The 19,939-nt window shown below is 31.3% G+C and overlaps 3 protein-coding genes across 5 annotated transcripts; 2 read left to right on the forward strand and 1 right to left on the reverse strand.

Moving 5' to 3' along the window:
• Positions 1 to 4,071: 4,071 nt before the first annotated feature.
• On the reverse strand, positions 4,072 to 7,029 carry LOC106304006. Of its 3 annotated transcripts, none has more exons than XM_013740376.1 (5): positions 6,879 to 7,029; positions 6,568 to 6,712; positions 6,283 to 6,391; positions 4,564 to 4,819; positions 4,072 to 4,245 (listed from the first exon to the last, which is right to left on the reverse strand). In XM_013740376.1, the coding sequence occupies exons 2-5, from the start codon at positions 6,706 to 6,708 to the stop codon at positions 4,170 to 4,172; spliced, it is 582 nt and encodes a 193-aa protein (XP_013595830.1). In that variant the 5' UTR covers positions 6,709 to 6,712; positions 6,879 to 7,029; the 3' UTR covers positions 4,072 to 4,169. The 3 variants fall into 3 exon arrangements, with proteins under 3 accessions (XP_013595830.1, XP_013595829.1, XP_013595828.1); XM_013740375.1 differs by having other exon boundaries at positions 6,562 to 6,712; XM_013740374.1 differs by having other exon boundaries at positions 6,283 to 6,397; positions 6,562 to 6,712.
• A 2,069-nt stretch (positions 7,030 to 9,098) lies between these two features.
• LOC106303733 lies at positions 9,099 to 10,981 on the forward strand. The gene is made up of 5 exons (XM_013740043.1): positions 9,099 to 9,307; positions 9,397 to 9,591; positions 9,858 to 10,068; positions 10,323 to 10,546; positions 10,635 to 10,981. Exons 1-5 carry the CDS (start codon positions 9,182 to 9,184, stop codon positions 10,743 to 10,745), a joined length of 867 nt encoding a protein of 288 aa, XP_013595497.1. The 5' UTR covers positions 9,099 to 9,181; the 3' UTR covers positions 10,746 to 10,981.
• A 1,419-nt stretch (positions 10,982 to 12,400) lies between these two features.
• LOC106304068 (subtilisin-like protease SBT3.5) lies at positions 12,401 to 15,874 on the forward strand. The gene is made up of 10 exons (XM_013740448.1): positions 12,401 to 12,621; positions 12,716 to 12,778; positions 12,852 to 12,943; positions 13,032 to 13,129; positions 13,236 to 13,397; positions 13,477 to 14,141; positions 14,223 to 14,497; positions 14,581 to 14,695; positions 14,898 to 15,084; positions 15,177 to 15,874. Exons 1-10 carry the CDS (start codon positions 12,505 to 12,507, stop codon positions 15,752 to 15,754), a joined length of 2,352 nt encoding a protein of 783 aa, XP_013595902.1. The 5' UTR covers positions 12,401 to 12,504; the 3' UTR covers positions 15,755 to 15,874.
• The last annotated feature ends 4,065 nt before the right edge of the window (positions 15,875 to 19,939 follow it).

The raw sequence follows: 19,939 nt of genomic DNA on the forward strand, positions 1-19,939 counted from the left end.
GAAATTTAAAAATGTAATATATGTGATTATTTATATGATTGTACGTATAAAACATTATTAATTATAAGATTACTTATTTGATGGTACATATAAAATACGATTAATTATATGATAACACATATTTTGTAACCTATGATGTCACATATATGATATATAATAGTGATTAGGGGTGGGCGTTCGGGTTCGTTTTTGAGTCTCTTTGGAATTTCGTGTTCGGTTCAGATCTTTGAGGATTCGGTTCGGATTTGGATAACCAATTTAAATTATTTTAAAAAAATTTAAATTTATTCTATGCTTTAATTTTTTTAAAAATCTATAAATAATAGAATACATTACATATAAAATTGAATAACATATGTCAGAATACCTAACTTAACGTATAAATTGGTTTGATTTAAATATTTGGATAAAAAATTAATAATTATTTAAATATTTTTGGAGTTTTGAGTATATTTTAACTACTTTAGATATTTACGTTTGATTATTTGTATATATTTTCAAGTATTTAAACGAACTTAAAAGTATCATATATATTCTGGATGTTTTTATATATATTAAATCTAAAAGTAATTAATATATATAAGTATATAATTATATTTTGGATACCCAAAATACTTAGGTTCAGATCGGATTAGGTTTCAGTTCTCCAAATACCAAAATTTTGAATAATTCGGATATTTAATCAATTTCGGTTCGGATTTGGTACTACTTATTCGGATTGGGATCGGATCAGTTCGGTTCTTCGAATTCGAATTTTTTGTCCAACCCAAAATAGTGACATAATAATAAATAGCATGATATTTTTTAAGAAATCAAAATCTAGTATTAGTTAAATGAGGACTAATGTAGTTTGATAAGTGTCGCTCGTCAACATAATTTGTGGTTCGACCAATGATAGTATGATACAATCACAGTTACCAAAAAAATATCGTAATCCCTTTGTTTTTAAAAGATGCATATTCTAGACTTTTCACGTATATTAAAAAAACTCATTAAATATGCATCTATCTTATTAAAGTAGAAGTACCTTTAGTATTTGTTTGGAAATATAAATAGTAGTAAAATAAATAAATAATAATGCTGTTTAGAAACAAAGATAACAATAAGTTAGGAAAAAGTTTATGCAATTAAAAAAGTTGAAAGTCCATTACATTATATTAAAAAATAATAGGCTTATGTTACTTGATATACATATTTAAATCAAAATAATAATTTAAAATTGATTTATATCAAAAATTCATTAAAATTGATTTTTACTAACATATTTTCCAATAACCATTATAAAAATGTTTTCAATATATATAAGAAAAATACAATACAAATCTCAATTTCAAACAACAATTTAAATTATGGTTTTTATATTTCACATTGAAATTTAAAAATGTAATATATGTGATTATTTATATGATTGTACGTATATATATTATTAATTATAAGATTACTTATTTGATGGTACGTATAAAATACGATTAATTATATGATAACACATATTTTGTAACCTATGATGTCACATATATGATATATAATAGTGATTAGGGGTGGGCGTTCTGATTCGTTTTTGAGTCTCTTTGGGATTTCGTGTTCGGTTCAGATCTTTGAGGATTCGGTTCGGATTTGGATAACCAATTTAAATTATTTTAAAAAATTTTAAATTTATTCTATGCTTTAATTTTTTAAAAAATCTATAAATAATAGAATACATTACATATAAATTTGAATAACATATGTCATAATACCTAACTTAACGTATAAATTGGTTTGATTTAAATATTTGGATAGAAAACTAATAATTATTTAAATATTTTTGGAGTTTTGAGTATATTTTAACTACTTTAGATATTTACGTTTGATTATTTGTATATATTTTCAAGTATTTAAACGAACTTAAAAGTATCATATATATTCTGGATGTTTTTATATATATTAAATCTAAAAATAATTAATATATATATATAAGTATATAAATATATTTTGGATACCCAAAATACTTCGGTTCGGATCGGATTAGGTTTCAGTTCTCCAAATACCAAAATTTTGAATAATTCGGATATTTAATCAATTTCGGTTCGGATTTGGTACTACTTATTCGGATTGGGATCGGATCGGTTCGGTTCTTCGAATTCGAATTTTTTGTCGAACCCAAAATAGTGACATAATAATAAATAGCATTATATTTTTTTAAAAATACACCGCGCGGACGCGCGGATCAAAATCTAGTATTAGTTAAATGAGTACTAATGTAGTTTGATAAGTGTCGCTCGTCAACATAATTTATGTGTGGTTCGACCAATGATAGTATGATACAATCACAGTTACCAAAAAATTATCGTATTCCCTCTGTTTTTAAAAGTGCATATTCTAGACTTTTCACATATATTAAGAAATCCCGTTAAATATATATTATTTTTTTGTGAATAACAATTTTTCATAATTTTTAACCAATACAAATTCAATAAACACCATTAATTTTTTTGAAATTTACAATTTTTCATAAAATCATACATTGAAAAAATAAAAAATATATTTTTTTGAAACAATTTTTTTTTCCAGAACATACATCTTTTAGGAACGAAAAGAGTATGAAATAATTAATTGAAGGCCTCAATGACAGCAATCAGCATGCATAACAACTGCTATGTTTTTAACAGTAACCAACACATATATATACATATATATATATATATCTAGAAATTTTTGTTATTATTAATTGTGATGCAGTGATGTGGGATTTATAAACATTCAGACCCTAAGTGACTTTAAATGTGTAATAATATACCATATATCATACTTTAAAGCCCACATCACAACCATAGCCGGTCATATGTATAACCAATTGAAACATTGGTCCATATCCCTAAATATTTTAAAGAAAATTATATATATATAAGTTTCTAATTTTTTTAAAAAAAATTATATATTAGAACCTTCACTAAATCATCTATGATTCTGATTCCTCGATCGGAGTTAAGTTCCCTCTTTTATCTTTTGCTGGATTGTCCATTTAGTTCTATTTAAATGAAAGAAAAGAAAGAAAACCTATAATATGATGGGGTATTTGATTGGGCCTTTCAATGCTACGAATGCATCCTTTCTCTTCTCATTCTACAAAAAGTACATAATTTCAGATGGTAAGAATTGAACTCTAACTCGGAAGTGGAATTCACAGCTATTACACTGTAGTAGTCTTTCATTGACAATTCCTCAAGTAACTCAATAATTATAAGTTGATTCATGACCATACTAGTAAAGTTTCCTTTGGAATTGGAAGTTGAGTTTGATCTTGGTATTCTCGCTAAAGTTTGTTGACATTTCGCCCTCTATAATAGATTAATTTATTGGAGTCACTATTCGAGTAATGAGCTATAGAATTTGACTTTTTCTCAAACCTTTCACTCCTCGAAATTTCAGGACCGGTCTTATTCACGACTTCTATAGGTGTTTGGACTTCTTTGAGGACGCTTCAACATTAAACTTTCGAAAAAACACGTTACAACTTTGGTTGTTATCAACACAATTCAGAATATGTTGTATTCTTGCAATTTGGTTTATGAAAGGGAGATGTTACTTTACGATCCGAATACTTGAATACATCTAAATATGGTAGTAGCTTAGGTGAATAGCATGTGGTGACTTATAAATGCTCCACGCTTGTGTAGGTTCTATCTGGTAAGATGGTCCATATATACCTAAAGTCTGAATTGTATTTCAAAAGGTAATAACTGAAAGAAAAATAAAACCCAATGGAAATTTTGATATATATATATATATATATGTACATAAAGAAATACACCAAATGAAAAACACAAATTAGACTAAGTGAGTATGAATAAACAGAGAAAAGGAATTAAAGGAACAGAAGAGAAGATTCTCTGTCGGGTCTCTCTGCCTTTGTCACAACAGTCATAAACTCTTGTCTTAAAGCTTTCTTTTCCAACATTCATATGATCTCGTGCGTGCCCACTTCCCACTTTCTCTATCTAAATATTCTCCTTTTCCATTTTTACTAATAAAAAATATACAAAATAACTATTATCACAGCCGTACGCTCTTTGTTTTGCAATGTTCTTCTGATTCATCTCTTCAGATGTAGGTCGGTGAGAATGTGGCATGTACTATAGCCACAAGCTGAAGTCGGTCTATATCCTCTTCATATGTTGTTAATATTAGTCTTAGACCATATCTCCGGGATTAGACTTGCTGATCGAGAGAGTGAATATGATTAACAAGATCGATCCCATGCTTGACCTGTCACAAAGATTGAACTTTTTTGAACAACAATTATACATATTCGTCAAAAACAACTTTACTTATTAAATATTAACTTGTGATAGATACTTCGATTTTCAGTAGCATGCCGTACACGACTCATAGTTTTAATAGATTTATATGTATTAAATTATCTCAGCCAGTTACATTTAGGTAAATGCCTAACCTCAATTACTACTAGATAATTATAGAAGTTTGCAATTTGAGTTATACATTTTGTATTCCATAAATTAATATATCTTTTGAATTAATTAATTAAATAAATTATATTGAAGAAGGAAGTGATAAATTGCTTACAAAGTTGCAAAGAAGATGAGGATTTTCTTCGGATCAAGCATCCAAGAAGTGCGAGAACGTTTAAAACTCGACTTCCTTGCAAATCCAAATCTTCTTTCTCTATTTTGATCGGAGATCACATTTCCGCCGGTGGCTGCAGTCGTAGTAACGGTGATCTGATGAAGCGGTGAGGCTGAAACAATGGTGGCTGCGATTGTGTCCGTGCCTACATGATCTATGGGCCTCACAGTGCTCGCCTTTTCCGGCGTGCATGACCCTACAACTCATCAAATGCCATACAACAAGCTTTAATTAATAACAATGAATAATTATTTTTTTCTTTATTTGACATAACCAAATAAACTGAATCATAACGTATTCATTGTACGCCGAATTTAATAATAGTATGAGTATGCGGCGCAGGAGAATAATTTTTTAAAAAAATAAAGCTACGGTTTGTGTTGTGGTCTGCATAAAGCTATGTAATAGCTAACGCATATAAAATATTCAAATTGAGAAATGGAGATAAACGTAAAACCATTGTTTTTAAAACCAGACCGACCCGATGGTTGGACCGGGTTCGACCATGAACCGATCATATAGTCGGGTTGGTCTAGTAATTGGTTCGACCATGAACCGGCCACATAGCCGGATTATATTTCAAAGTTATTAAGCCAATAAAAACCATTAAAACTATCAAAAATCTATAAAACATCCATATAAACAAGAAACTAATTTATATTTATAATATTTTATGTTCAAAATTAATTTATATTTTAACTATGCATCATGTTTACTAATATTACATTTATATTTACATACTAAAAAATACTAAACCATATTATTGAACCAGGTTTGATCCGGTCGAACCATATTGAACCGTGACCCAAAATATTTCCGGTTTAGTTTCCGATCCGGTTTTAAAAACACTGCGTAAAACACTAGGGTGTTTCCAATTAGTTGATCTTATTAGTTACAGAAAAAGTTACAAAGATGTATCAAAAATGTTTTTAAACAAAAAGGATAAGTTGTGAACTTTTTAAAAGAAATTTTAAAGATAAAACTTAGTTACGGTCTACAGCCGAAAACGGATGGGTTGGTCACGTTATCCCCCACCTAACATTTTGTAATCTTATACCTTAAAGAGGAAAATAACCAGTGGATTAATATTTAACTTTATGTTAGATTAGGCAAACAGAACCTTTTGCACTAGATTAAAATTTATAATATCAAAGAGTATTTCATAAAGATTGACATTTCCCAGGAAAATATCTAACCACACAAAACAACATAACTCGAATTGTATTATCAATAGGCCAAGATATATTTGTTTCCAACCCAAAACTCCCGCACATTATGTTTTGTCAAATTTAAAATCTTTTAAAAATTATTAACAGTCGCAGATAGCCCCAAATATAATATATTACAAGAATCTGCTAGGTCCATTTGATACTATTAAGTAATATACTTCTATCAGATGGTAACAAAAGAATCAAGAAAGAAACAAAATGTACCATTTGGCTCAAGGATTTGACCAAAAAAAAAAACCATTTGGCTGTAGGAAAATGCATTTGTCCACATACATGTAATGAAACGTTCGTTTAATGTACTTTATTTGAAAACTAATCGATGTATCATGTATTAAATGAAATGATGTATATAGAATGTGATAAAAAGTACTTTTTATCAAGAAAATGCTACATATATATTAAATAAATGATTGAATTAGAAAATTTTTACCTCTAAGTGGAGACTGAGGGGATGAGGTCTCTTTGTCATTACCATTTGCGTTAGAATGGAGTTTCCTCTCGTTGTTGCTTCTTAGAGACTCTTTCCTGGAAACACTTCTCTGCAGCTTGTGAAAAAAATCAATTTTATTCAATAATTCAATTAAATCATAATAAAATACTCAATAATTGAGTTTCACTGGAATTATTTCGAAAGAGAAATTAATAAAGCCAAATTAATATACATATATATATATAAATTAGCCAACTACAATAAAAAGAAAGAGCTTACTGTAACTCTGGGACTCGAAGAAGAGATGTCTTTGTGGATAACATGAGAGAAACTTTCGACATCGATTGTTACGTATCCATCAGGATTAACGGGTGTATGAATCCCGGGTCCGATTTCTTGACCCGTAACTGCTACACCAGTTTCCATCGATCTGACAAAACCATAAGGAAACATAGAGGATGAGAGACGGTCATCATGTTCAGGTGAAAAACAGTAAATTATTAAATAAAGAAAAAAAATCTCTTTTCGTTTGTGGAAATTGTAATCATAACAACAGTAGAAATATCAAAAGAAAAAAAAAGATGGAGTCAACTTACTTATGGGAATTGAAGCAAAGGATTTAGAGAGATTGAGACAAAGAGTCTAACGTCTCTGTTGCTCTGTTTCACGATGAAGAAAGAGTCGTTAAGGTTTTTGGTTGGAGAAAAAAAGGGGGGAGAGAGATTCTGGGGAATGTCGAAACAGAAAGAGATGAGAAGCCTTTTACTTTTATTTATGTAAATGGGTTGGTGCCGCCTTCCTCTCTCTTTTTATTTATTTTATTTTATTATTTTCAAAGATTATTAGTCACCACCCCCCATGAGAGATAAGAGATAGATTAATTCAAGAGTAATTACTTATTTATAGTCATGATTCAAATATTTAAACAAAGCTTAGTTGATCTCAGTGGGATGAAATATGCAAGAATATGTTTTTATGGGAGGTTTTAAATAGGGAAAATTACATTATCAGAAGTCCATTATAGATTCTGTATTATGTGCATTGAATTATCCACGTATAGATAGAACTTTCTTTTGTTTATTATGCTCAGAATTATTTATTGCAAATTCGAGTTCTCAAATGACGTTAACATCATAGATACTCTATTCGCTCGAATGTGCAAGAATTAAAAACAATATTATTATTTTAAATCATATCATTAATAATATAAATTGAAAACAGGTTAACCAATCACAAATAATGTAGCTAGCAAAATATTATATATTTTCAATAAACTTAAAGTATTTTAAAAGTATCAAAACATTTTATATTTTGAAATATAAAAATTTCTTCAAACTATCTTATTTTATGAAACAGAAGAAGTATTGTTTTTATAAAAAGGTTTTTTCTTCCACCCTAAAAAAAGGTTTGTATTTGAGGAATATGCGATGAACAATCATGGTGAGCAACTAACTTCTCTGTTTTATGATCTGATCGCTTGCTTCAGAAGGCACTCTTTCTTTTCTTTTTCATTTGACTCTGCCAAATTGCCAAGTTGCCAAATTATTAGTGAGTTTATATGAATTTCATATGTATTCAAGTATGCGTATAACTTGAACTAATAATAAGTCAACCACAACTATTTTATGTTAAAGTTAAAATAACATATAGAAAATACAGCAACTAGCACTCCCACAGTAAATTAGAAAATACTGAAACTAGTTACAACACGGACACAATTACCGGAAAATAATTGTGGTCGTGTTGTAACTATAGCTAAGAGCCTAAGATCTTGAGCTGACCGGAAACAACGGTTCATATCGGAAACAAGGGTTCATATACCATAGTTGTCAATTGGACTGTTGCCGCCCATTTGTCTATGTATAGACGGATCACATTTCTGATTTGTGGACAAATTATGCCACGAAAGACCAAATCCATTAACGACTATGTTTATATAAGTTATCCACTAAATCCATTAAAAACCATATAAAGAATACTAAAAGGGCAATTCTCCGTAGACATTTTTGAGTTTTCATCTCAAAAATAGACCGGGAAGGGAAAAATCACAAAATAACATTTATTAATGGACCAAATGTCCTTAGTACCCTTATTTTATATGAAAAAAAGAAAAATCTCTCCCATCTCTCTTTCATGAGTCACGACTCTACTATTTCTTCGATCTCTCCCACGACGGACCGCCAACGAGATTCAATTAACTCCGGCGACGACACGACAAACATTTTCATCATCTATCATCTCCGACGAACGAATAGGAAGACGAAGAGATTTGTGTCTCTGTCTTCGCCTTCTTCTCTCGACGACGAAATCTCTCGAGTTTGTGCGACTCGTCGCTTCTTCGCTCGACGGCGACGGAGACAAATCCCGGCGAATCTACCAGCGTTATCTTCTCCTGCGAAAAACACAAAGCTACCATCTCAAATCAAAGGGCTTCATTTTGGGAACACAAGGTTTTGAGATATCTTTGATTTTGTTGCTTTCTAAATCCGAAACTATTCTCGATATCCCAGTATTGCCGAATGTGTTTTGAGTTTGTGTTGCTTTTGAAGTTAGGTTTTGGAAGATCAATTGGTAAAAACGATATTACTGTATTTGGACTAAGTATAAAGTAGTTAACCGTAAGATAATAAAATTTATTTTTATCATTTTCTTTATTAAAATTTATTTTTGTGAAAATAAACAAAAAAAATTCTCTAAATTTAATTAAGATGGGCTGAAAGGCTTAAAAAGGCTTCAAACAAAGTTAAGCACGTGTCGAACGACAAAAGAGTTAACAGGTTCTTGCGGTGATGACGTGGCACCTGTCTCTAGAAGCAGCTCCATTCTTCTTCGACTGGTAATAATGACTTTTAAAGATTTTCGAGAAGAACGAAGAAGATCGGCTGGAGAATCGTAGAAGATGGCGGGTCACTACAGATGGAAGAGTTTCGAGGAGAACGAAGACCGTCCGGAGAAGCCACGCCGTTACGGTGTAACGGAGATGCGAGGTCCTCGTTACTCCGTTCTCAGCCAGAACGTTCTTCAGGTACCATTTCTACGAAAAAAATTGATCCTTAGAAAGTGTTCATCAGATTCTGACTAGGCTCTTACGGTTGGTTTGATCGTGTGGTTTAGGAAATATTTGAATCCATGGGGCAGTTTGTTGACGGGTTAAAGTTCTCGGGAGGCTCCAACAGTTTGATTCCAAAGTCATTCATCAAGCAAGCCATCGATATGGCTCATGAGCACGATGTGTATGTTAGTACTGGTGATTGGGCTGAACATGTTCTTCGTAGTGGTGGTCCTTCAGGTTTCAAAGAGTATATAGAGGTAAGTAAAGCTATTGTAGAAGATGACCAGGGCCGGTTCTAAGTATAGCCGGATGAAACATTTGTTTTGGCCTTCGAATTTTAAAGAGTTATATTGTAGATAGGTCGCAGATTATAAGTGTTTCGAAAAAAAAAAAAAAAAAAAGATTAGGTCGCATAGTCCATTGATATATATTTTTTAAAGACTAACCTAAAAATGTTTATGACTTTAAATTTCAGATCTAGCCATGAAGATCATGTTAAGTTTCATTTTATGCGTTATTGCAGGAGTGTAAGCAGTTGGGGTTCGACACTATTGAGCTGAATGCAAATTCGCTTGAGGTTCCGGAGGACACTCTTCTACGATATGTTCGTATGATCAAGAGCGGTGGTCTTAGAGCCAAACCAATCTTCGCTGTGAAGTTCAACAAGTCTGATATTCCTGGGAGGAGGAACAGGGCCTTTGGTTCCTATGTTGTTCCGGAGCCTCGATCAAGCGGTAAGAAACACATGGTGCTCTTAGTCAGGGCTGGATCCGGATTTTGGAGATTTTGGAGGCTTGAAACATTTCTTAAAAAACTTTACTATATTTTTTTCTTCTAAGTAAATTTTTCTTTTCAAAATTGAGAGGCCTGGTTATGTAAAAAACCTTTAAAATTTTTGGGCCCAAGGCTTTCACCAGACTATGCCTAGATCCGGCCGTGTTGATAGTTTTCAGATTTAGGTGGTTACTAAGAAAATATTCCTTTTCAGAGTTTGTTGAGGACATTGATCTCTTGATAAGAAAGGCAGAAAGGTGTTTGGAAGCCGGGGCAGACACCATTATGATTGATGCAGATGACGTATGCAATTACGCAGATTCTATCCGAGCAGACATAATTGCCAAAGTCATAGGACGTTTGGGAGTAGAGAAGACTATGTTTGAAGCATCTGATGCCAAGTTAGCTGAGTGGTTCATCAAACGTTACGGTCCAAATGTATCTACTGCTCACTCTCCTCTCTATCATTTCTCGCTTTCTGTTTATATGCTTACGCTTCTCTTTGTTTCTTGATTTTTTTTTTCAGGTGAATCTCTTTGTGGATCATTCTCAGATAATGGATCTGGAGTGCCTCCGTGGTCGTCATCTGGGTAAAGATCACAAGTCCGTTCTCAGTTCCTCCTACTTCTTGTTTTAAAAACAATAGCTCTCCCACTACATCTAAACCTGTGTGAATTTCCCATGTATTATGTCTTATGTGTCTTATGTTATGTGCTTCGTTGATGCTGTAAGAAACAAAACGTTTAGAAGAGCATTGTGATCATAATCACTCAGATTGTATGCAACCTAGTAAAGTAATGCACTTAAGGCTTGTTTGTCTTGAGAGTTTCACTGGCTGAAAGATTTTGAGCAATAATATAAGCAGTTTCATCAGTTGTGTAAGTATATGCCGTTTACTATTTTCTTGTAGAAACTTTGTAATACCTTTTGATAAATATAGAATACACATAAAAGAGAAACATTACAACTTCTGAACCATGACACGTGTCATCACGAGAATCAATTTCAAAATTCTTAGAAAAATAAGTTGGTCTATCTAAACATATAATATATTTTTTATTAAACTAATCATATAATTAATTATTAATATAAAAATATTCTTATTTATTTCCTTAAATAAAACATACGGAATTATCTAATCTAATCAAAAAATATATATGATAGTTAATGATTTTAAATAAAAAAGATTTGATAATAATTTATATTTCCTCTATCATTTTTGTTATATATTAATATTATTAGAATAAATTAGACAATCAAATTAACCAAATAATAAAAATTTCTATTTTTTTATATATGTTATATTTTGAAGTTTTTAAAAACGAATATAAATTAATAAACTTTTAAATATCTCATTTTGAAAATTTGTGATCAGTGGTTTAATTTTTATATATAACAAGATACAAATGTTCATAAAATTATATGAGTATGATGTCTTATTTAATAAATATTAGATTAAATATATATGTACACAAATATCATTTAAATTAAATTATATATTATATAAATGCATAAATATTTAAATTTCAAAATTTTCATTGAACAAATACTAAGAATTTAATATTTTAGTTTCAAAATTTTCATTGAATTTGTAAAAATGATTATAACTTAATAAAAAATATTAAAAGTTCCATATTGAAAATTTGGTTATCAATGTTTCAATTTTTTTTATAAAAGTAAAAATTATCATAAAACGATGTAAATAGGACATTTTTATTTAATAAATAGTCATATTAAAAAAATATACTATACATCGAGGTTTATATCATTTAAATTTAATTATAAAAGTATAAAAGATAAAAATGATTATTTGAATTTATTTACCATAAAATTATTTTAAATAAAATTAATTATTTTGATCTATATGTCCGCACTAATTTAGTTACATATGTAATAGTCACCGATACTACAGTATTACATAAAATTTTATGTATATCCAACATTCATCCTGCGCAAGTCTTAATCTAGTAACCTTAATTTAACTGGAAGTCATTGTTATCCATAAACAAATTTGCATCTCATCAAGAATAGAATAACTGAACATATGTCATGATTAGATATTTTTAATAATTTTGTAACCACAGTTGTCATAATTAGATTCTATTGATAGCTTGTGCATAACCATCAGGGAATAACACCCCATCTTTGTGCTTTGTTTATTTTTGCTGTTAGTAGTTACAACGTTTATTTTCTGCAAGATACAAAACAGTATGTGTATTGGTTGGTTGGTTACCTTGCCAGTTTTTGGAAACACAAAGTTGGTTAATCAAATTTAGAAGACATGTCTAATTATAAAAAGGAAAGGGCTTGGAGGATGTTCTCAGAGCAGGTTCTGTCTCGATAACAAAAGAAAAAGAAACATTTGCAGAGGAGAGTTCGAAGAACAACCTCTGAAAATGTTTCTTCCTTTAAGATTGCTTTTTGTTACAATAGCATTTGCTTTTCTTGCAAACGTAACATCAGCTGGCCCCCCCGAAGCCGACTTTATCGGCGGTCCCGGGCAGGGAGGAGGCGTATGTAGTCTAATTGTTTTTTACATATGGAAAGAAACAAACATTGTTGTTATAATAACGTTCGTTAATTGCTTACGTGTTCTCTCACCTATAGGCACCTGATCCCGCTAGAGTAGAGGAACCCCCGGTGGTGGTGCCTTTCGTCCCCAAGTCTCCGGTGAGTGTGTTTAAGAGAAAAAGATGGTTGTAGTATGTTATGCGTTCGTTAATCGTCTGATGATAATATATAGGTTTATATCATTTACTTGGGTGCCACGAAACACGATGATCCCAAGTTGGTGGCTCAATCGCATCTTGAAATCTTGAAATCGGTTCTTGGAAGGTAAAAGATTCGTTGCATGTGTTTGTTATAACTTAGCTTCTGAGGTTGGTTATAATTTATATTTCTTTGTTTGAATATTATGTTACAGCGAAGAAGCCGCCAAAAGCTCAATGATCTATAACTATCAATATGGATTTTCTGGCTTTGCAGCCAAGCTCAAACCAGCCGAGGCACAGAAACTGAAAAGTATTTCTCTTTTTTTCTTTTTTTTTTTTTTTTGCAAATTTCAAAATCTCTAAAATGTGTTTTTTTTTATTTATTAAACCATATTTTCTGTATATCTGTCTACTAGATCATCCTGAAGTTATTACTCTTGTGATAAACCGAAAACTTGTGATGCAAACAACACGGACATGGGATTACTTAGGTCTTTTTTCAACTCCAGCTTCATCTAAAGGTCTTCTACAAGGGTCCAACATGGGTAGTGGTGCTATTATTGGCGTTATTGACTCTGGTATGCTATCAATCTCTCTGTATCAATCTGTTAACTTATCTCAGCATAATGATTAACAATCTCGAGATTATGTGAGCAGGCATATGGTCAGAATCAGGGGTCTTTGATGACAATGGATATGGACCGACACCGAAACAATGGAAAGGACAATGCGTATCCGGGGACCAGTTCAAAGCTGAAGATTGCAACAAGAAGCTTATTGGTGCTAAGTACTACATGGATGGTCTTAATGCTGATCTCGCAACAAGTATCAACAGCAGCACAGAACATATATCTCCTAGAGATCACAATGGCCACGGGACACAAGTTTCCTCAACGGTGGCTGGTTCTTTCCTTTCTAACTTGACTTTCCCAGGCCTCTCAGCTGGGTCAATCATGAGAGGTGCTGCTCCTAAGGCGCATATAGCCATGTATAAAGCATGTTGGGACGTGCAAGGAGGGATGTGTTCGGTTGCTGATGTCTGGAAAGCTTTTGATGAAGCTATTAATGACGGTGTTGATGTTTTGTCGGTTTCTATCGGTGGCTTATCAAAAGTCAGGTCTCTTGACGTTGAAGTTGACATCGCGATTCCAGCGTTACACGCTGTGAACAAAGGCATCACTGTTGTTTCTCCAGCTGGTAATGGAGGGCCACGCGGTACTACGGTTATTAACATTTCTCCATGGATAATAACTGTAGCTGCGACCACCCTTGACCGTTCTTTATCCGCATTTATCACACTCGACAACAATCAAACGTTCATGGTATGTGTGTATACACATATCTCTAACGAGGCAAAGGTTGTGATTGATGGCTAACGTTGTTTCGGTTGACTTTTTTTCCAGGGTCAGAGTATGTACACAGGACCGGAACTTGGCTTCACTGATGTGATGTTTAGTGAAGATCAGTCTAGTGTTGCTACAGTAAAGGGCAAAGTGGTGATGTACTTCGAAAAAGAGAAGCCGATGCCTGGACCAGAGATTCTTCAGAGGAATGGTGCTGTTGGTGTAATATATGTGAGAACCCCTAGTAGTCGTTTGGAATGTCCTGCAAACTTTCCATGTATCTACATTGATATCGACATTGGTTCCAAGATTTATTTCCACATGGAAACTACGAGGTTGTGTTTATATATCAAACAAGTATCTCATCTTCTTACATATGTTGGAGAATCTGATCTTGTTGTTTTTGTTTTGTTTGCAGCTCACCAAAGGTTAAGATAAGCCCATTCAAGGCAGTAATTGGTGAAAGTGTAGCAAGTACCGTTGGAGGTTCATCTTCCAGAGGGCCTAGTTCATTTTCACCTGCCATTCTCAAGGTTTTGTTACATTCATATCTTGTTCTTGATCACTAAGTTCTAGACTTTTAACCACGGCCGGCCCTAAGATTTATGTACTTGAGCAAATATTTTTCTTAATCATTTTGGGGTCAAATGATATTATACACATATTGACCATTAATTAATTAATTAATTAATTATCTGGCTGTGCTTTTAACCGTCATAACTTTTTCTAATGCAGCCGGATATAGCAGCACCTGGTTTGAACTTACTAACACCTAGAATACCGACAGACGAAGATACTAGTGAGTTCGCCTACTCGGGAACATCAATGGCAACTCCTGTTATTGCTGGAATCGTAGCACTCCTCAAGATTTCACATCCTACTTGGTCTCCTGCTGCAATCAAGTCAGCTATTGTCACAACAGGTTTGGTTTGGTTTATCTGTTTCTTTAAGGATATGTTTTTCTCTATAATAAAGAACTTCAGCAGCTGACAACAAATACTCTCCATGTTTCAGCCAGGAGCACCGATCCATACGGTGAGCCTCTAACCGCAGAGGGAACCACACCAAAGATAGCCGATGCATTTGACTACGGGGGAGGTCTTGTGGATATGGAGAAAGCCACAAATCCGGGTCTTGTTTACGACATGGACATGAATGATTACGTACATTACTTATGTTCCGCAGCTCTCTACACGGACAAGAGAGTTTCTGCTCTAACCGGAAACGTCACTACCAAGTGTCCGAGCTCAAGTTCATCGATTCTTGATATCAACGTACCTTCTATTACCATTCCAGACCTCAAGGGAAACGTCAAAGTGATTACCCGAACCGTGACCAACGTTGGACCTGTGGACTCGGTTTACAAGCCCGTGATCAAGGCTCCTCTTGGATTCGACGTAAAGGTTTCACCGGAGGAGCTAGTGTTTAACAAAGGAACCAGCAAGGCTGCGTTTACGGTGAGTGTGTCATCAGGCTCATACAAAGTGAACACTGGCTTTTTCTTTGGGAGTTTGACTTGGAGTGATGGACTACACAATGTCACAATCCCAGTTTCTGTGAGGACAAGTTTCATCGATAACTTTTACCTGTAAATTGCTGTAACCCAGTTATTAATAAGATAATGTTCTTCACGGATGTTGGGGATGGAATAAAAATATCTTTACACTTGTTGTGTCATCATCAAGAAAAGAATAATAATTTGCTTTATCAATATTTTTATTTATTTCTTTTATGAACGTGTTTTATTCATTAATTATTTTCTCCATTTTTATTATTCAAGTTTAAAAAATTAAACACATCAATTAAAAACATTTAATATTTTACCGTTTTCTAGATGTTACTAAATTTTTTTTATTACTTTCTCCCTTTCAAATTAAGTGTCGATGTAACGTAAAAGTTTTGTTACAAATATGGTTTTATGATTTCAATACAATTTATTTTTTATTTTTTTTTCTTTTAATTAAACTAAGATAAACAATAAATTTTATACAATTATAATTAGTTTCTTAATTTATGTGAAGAACTCTAGAACGACAACTAATTTTAAAAAGAAGAAGTATATACTAAACATCCGATAGTTGCTAGCAAATTTCAACAGAATATATGAAAATGTACTATTTTCTGTGGATTTTGTATCAGATTTTTGAATAAAAATCATTAATTCGCAGTAGGAAGGGTTAAACAGGACGAATTTAACCCACTTACCGTTACTTTGTTTTAGTGTTTTCATATATATCAAAAAGTATATCAAATTTTAATTATAAATACTTTTTGATTGAGTATTTCTTATAACTTTGGATCATTATAAATTAATACATACAATTAAGTTTTTTTAAGTTTATAATTTATTATTAGTAATTAATAAAATGCACTGAAAACATAAAATAAATTTTTAAACATATTTTCAGAACATTTATTTATTCGAAACATAAAATATTATTTTCAAGAAAAAGCAGTTTGATTTTCTTATGATGTTGCTTTCGGATCTTGCCTTGGGATTTCGATTGTAATATAAGATGCTTCCTTCAGGCAAATATTTTCAAGCTTTTGATCACTGCATCGTCTGATTTTTAAACTAAAGTAAAACATTTTTTTTTAGTTATACACGGATATCCTGGTTCACAGAAGTAGTTCAGATTAGTCACGTCTTGTCACATGTCGGTTTCATGTTTCTAGCGATACCAAAATGTTAATTCCTCATTGACCGGGACTCGAACTCTAGTAGCCTCACCGTATTGGACTTTTGCCTTCAAGTTAATTACCAACAGACCACAAGTAGTAGTTTAAATTTTATTGTTTTCTGTATACGGACAAATGGACCTTTTGTTCATTGTCTGGCGACTATGCTTCTTTCAACTGTTTAGGGTTCAAAGGCTTTTGTTTATATGAATCAAAAAAACCTTTGAACGATGAACAAAATAAATGAATCTATATGAGAACAATATATTTTATTAATTTATCATCTTTCATATTTTATTTGAAGAATTATTTGATAAACATTGTATATGTGTGGCTCGCTAAACACCACTAAAGCAACGTATTGCAATATGTAAATTATATCGACAACCAAAATAATAAAAACTAAATATTTAGTATATACTAGATTTTGACTTGCGCTTCGAAAGCGCGGGTTTTTTGAGATTATATTGTAATATAAAATCATATTATATTGAAGAAGAGAATTTTTGATAATTACATATATTCTATGAGTAGTTTATTTAAGATTTTATATGTACATTTTATATAACTTTTCCTTAGATCTGAATATTTAATCCGGACCAAAGATCAAACCGAAACCGACTCAAAACATAGGTTTGGTTCGGGTCCGGGTTCAGAGAAAATTACCTAATAGGTATTTCTTTTAGACCCGCGGGTATTTGTTTAAGTTTGGATCTTACCCGAGATCTAGTCGGAAATATTTTGTGTATATTAAGTATATTAGGTTATTTCGAATATGTTTCTGGTATTACATATATTTTTTAAGTTTTGAGTTTGGATTTACAATAGTTTTGGGTTTCAGATAAAATTTGATTTTTTTTTAAAAAAAAAATTGGGTAGTCGGATAAAATTTAAGGTATTTTTTGGTTCATCGGGTCCGATTTCTAATAAAATTTTAGATTTTTAGGTATTTAAATATTTGTGGATTTTTTGGAGTTTAAATATTTTTCATGTTTTGGGTGTTTTTCATATTTTTAGATAATTCGAATCTTTTTGAATCCTAAATACCCTAAATGATATGTCCATATCTGATATACTTACCACTGAGTTTGTGGAAATATTTGAAATATATACTGCAAAGCTTTATTTATATTTATTGGTTATAACCCGTTTTATGACGTGATATTGTAACAATTATAACCAAAGAAAAAAAAACACTTCAGCATCCTAGTTAGACATGGAACTATAAACCGAGAACCAACAGTGAATCAAAACCGAAGCAAAAAAGAAACTCAAAACTAAATTGATATTCACAAATAACTAAGTGATTCCTATATATCTAAAACCAAAAAATCAAAATCGAACCTTTAGAAAATATATTATTTTTTGATAAATATAGATTTCAAATATGGTGGTTCCTATGATTGAAGAGATATACACACTTTAAAAATGTGATTTTTTTTTTCAAAATATAGTGGTTTCCATATCTCTGTTGAAAATTTTAATATTAATCTACTTATGTAAAGTATTCGAAATTTAATAACAATGTAATTTTAGATAATAATTTTTCGATCATAAAGATATTTAACAAAAGTGTAAAATTGTTTTTAGAACTCATTAATTCTGAAACACTTAAAGAAACAAACCATAATACTTTTCTATTCTTTTTTTTTTTGACATCGAGTACTTTTCTATTCAAAGAGACACTTAATAATATATAACATGAATATGTTTGCATGTCACGTAATTGCAATAGGAGGTGGACTTGAGAGGTTATAATATTTCATGTCTAACTATTACATAATTAAGAATATTATAATATTTTATATTTTTCATGTGAATATTATATATTTTAGATGCCTCACCATTTTGTAGTGCAATTGTATATATTGCAGTATTAAATTTTTTGTTTTATAAATTTATATTTGTTTTCCGTTTTAAGTGTTCTATATTTTCTTTATAAATTTATATTGAAGATGTATCATATATTTGTCAAAATCTATTTATTAGTTATTCTTTTATTGTTTCCATATTTAAAAGTGTGATTTATTACGTGTATTTGAGTTATGGTAACTGAATATATTTGATGAAATATTGATTACAAATCAATTTTTTTTTATATTGCTATAAGACCATAATTTTTGTTTTAAATGCTATTCATGTTTCCAAACAATATAGATATATAGTGCTACTATTGTTTCCAAACAAATCTAAAATGTAATTCAATTTTAATAATATAGATTTTCAAATAATCAGATCAAATTGTTAATTGCCATTTTTTTTCATACAATATTATGGAACCATACGGACCGCTAATACATGTATCATGTCTGTGTATATAAATAATCAGTTAATTAATTTGTCAGAAACGTTAATCAACTAATGAGATTTGGTCAACTATATATACACGTGGGCTTCTCGTTGTGGCAAATGAAATGATACACTATGCGCAAGGAAAGCCCTAGCTAGCTTTCGAGAGATTATAGCCTAATATAGCATTAACACCTAACCTTATTCTTAATTTTTAATTTAGATTGACTCAATAAATAATTGGTTTAACGGCATAATTTCGCACCTTGTAACAATTTCGTTTGTCGTTGGACCCGATAGATTCTTCAATCTCAAGCACCGAGACTCATAAGTTAAATAAAAAAAAAAAAATATATATATATATATATATATATATATATATTTATATACAATAATTAACGGAATGGAAGAAGCACCGAAGTCCATAATAGACACACTAATTGTTTTTTTTGTCGTATCAGTATAATCTTATTCCTTAATCTCTGCATGTTTAAATTAGATTATCAATTTTGGTCATTCCATTTTGGTTGTGAACATATACAATAACAGAGATGAGAGAGATCAGATTTGTTGGAGAGAGTTGTTTTCAGTATCGAATCAGCCAAATAAAGAAAAGAAATACAAAACTGTTAAAACTGTCTACGTAGAAAATTAGATGTCTGTTGATTTGGACGTTTACCCACATTGGTTTTGTAGTTTGTTCGTTTATTTTTGGTGGATTGTAGCTATTCATGTATGTTTGTTGTTCTGTAATTGTCTTTTTGAAGACTATATAAGCATCAATGCAGATTAAATAAAAAAATATCCCA

This window comes from Brassica oleracea, chromosome C7 (assembly GCF_000695525.1).
Source record: "Brassica oleracea var. oleracea cultivar TO1000 chromosome C7, BOL, whole genome shotgun sequence".
NCBI lineage: Eukaryota > Viridiplantae > Streptophyta > Magnoliopsida > Brassicales > Brassicaceae > Brassica > Brassica oleracea.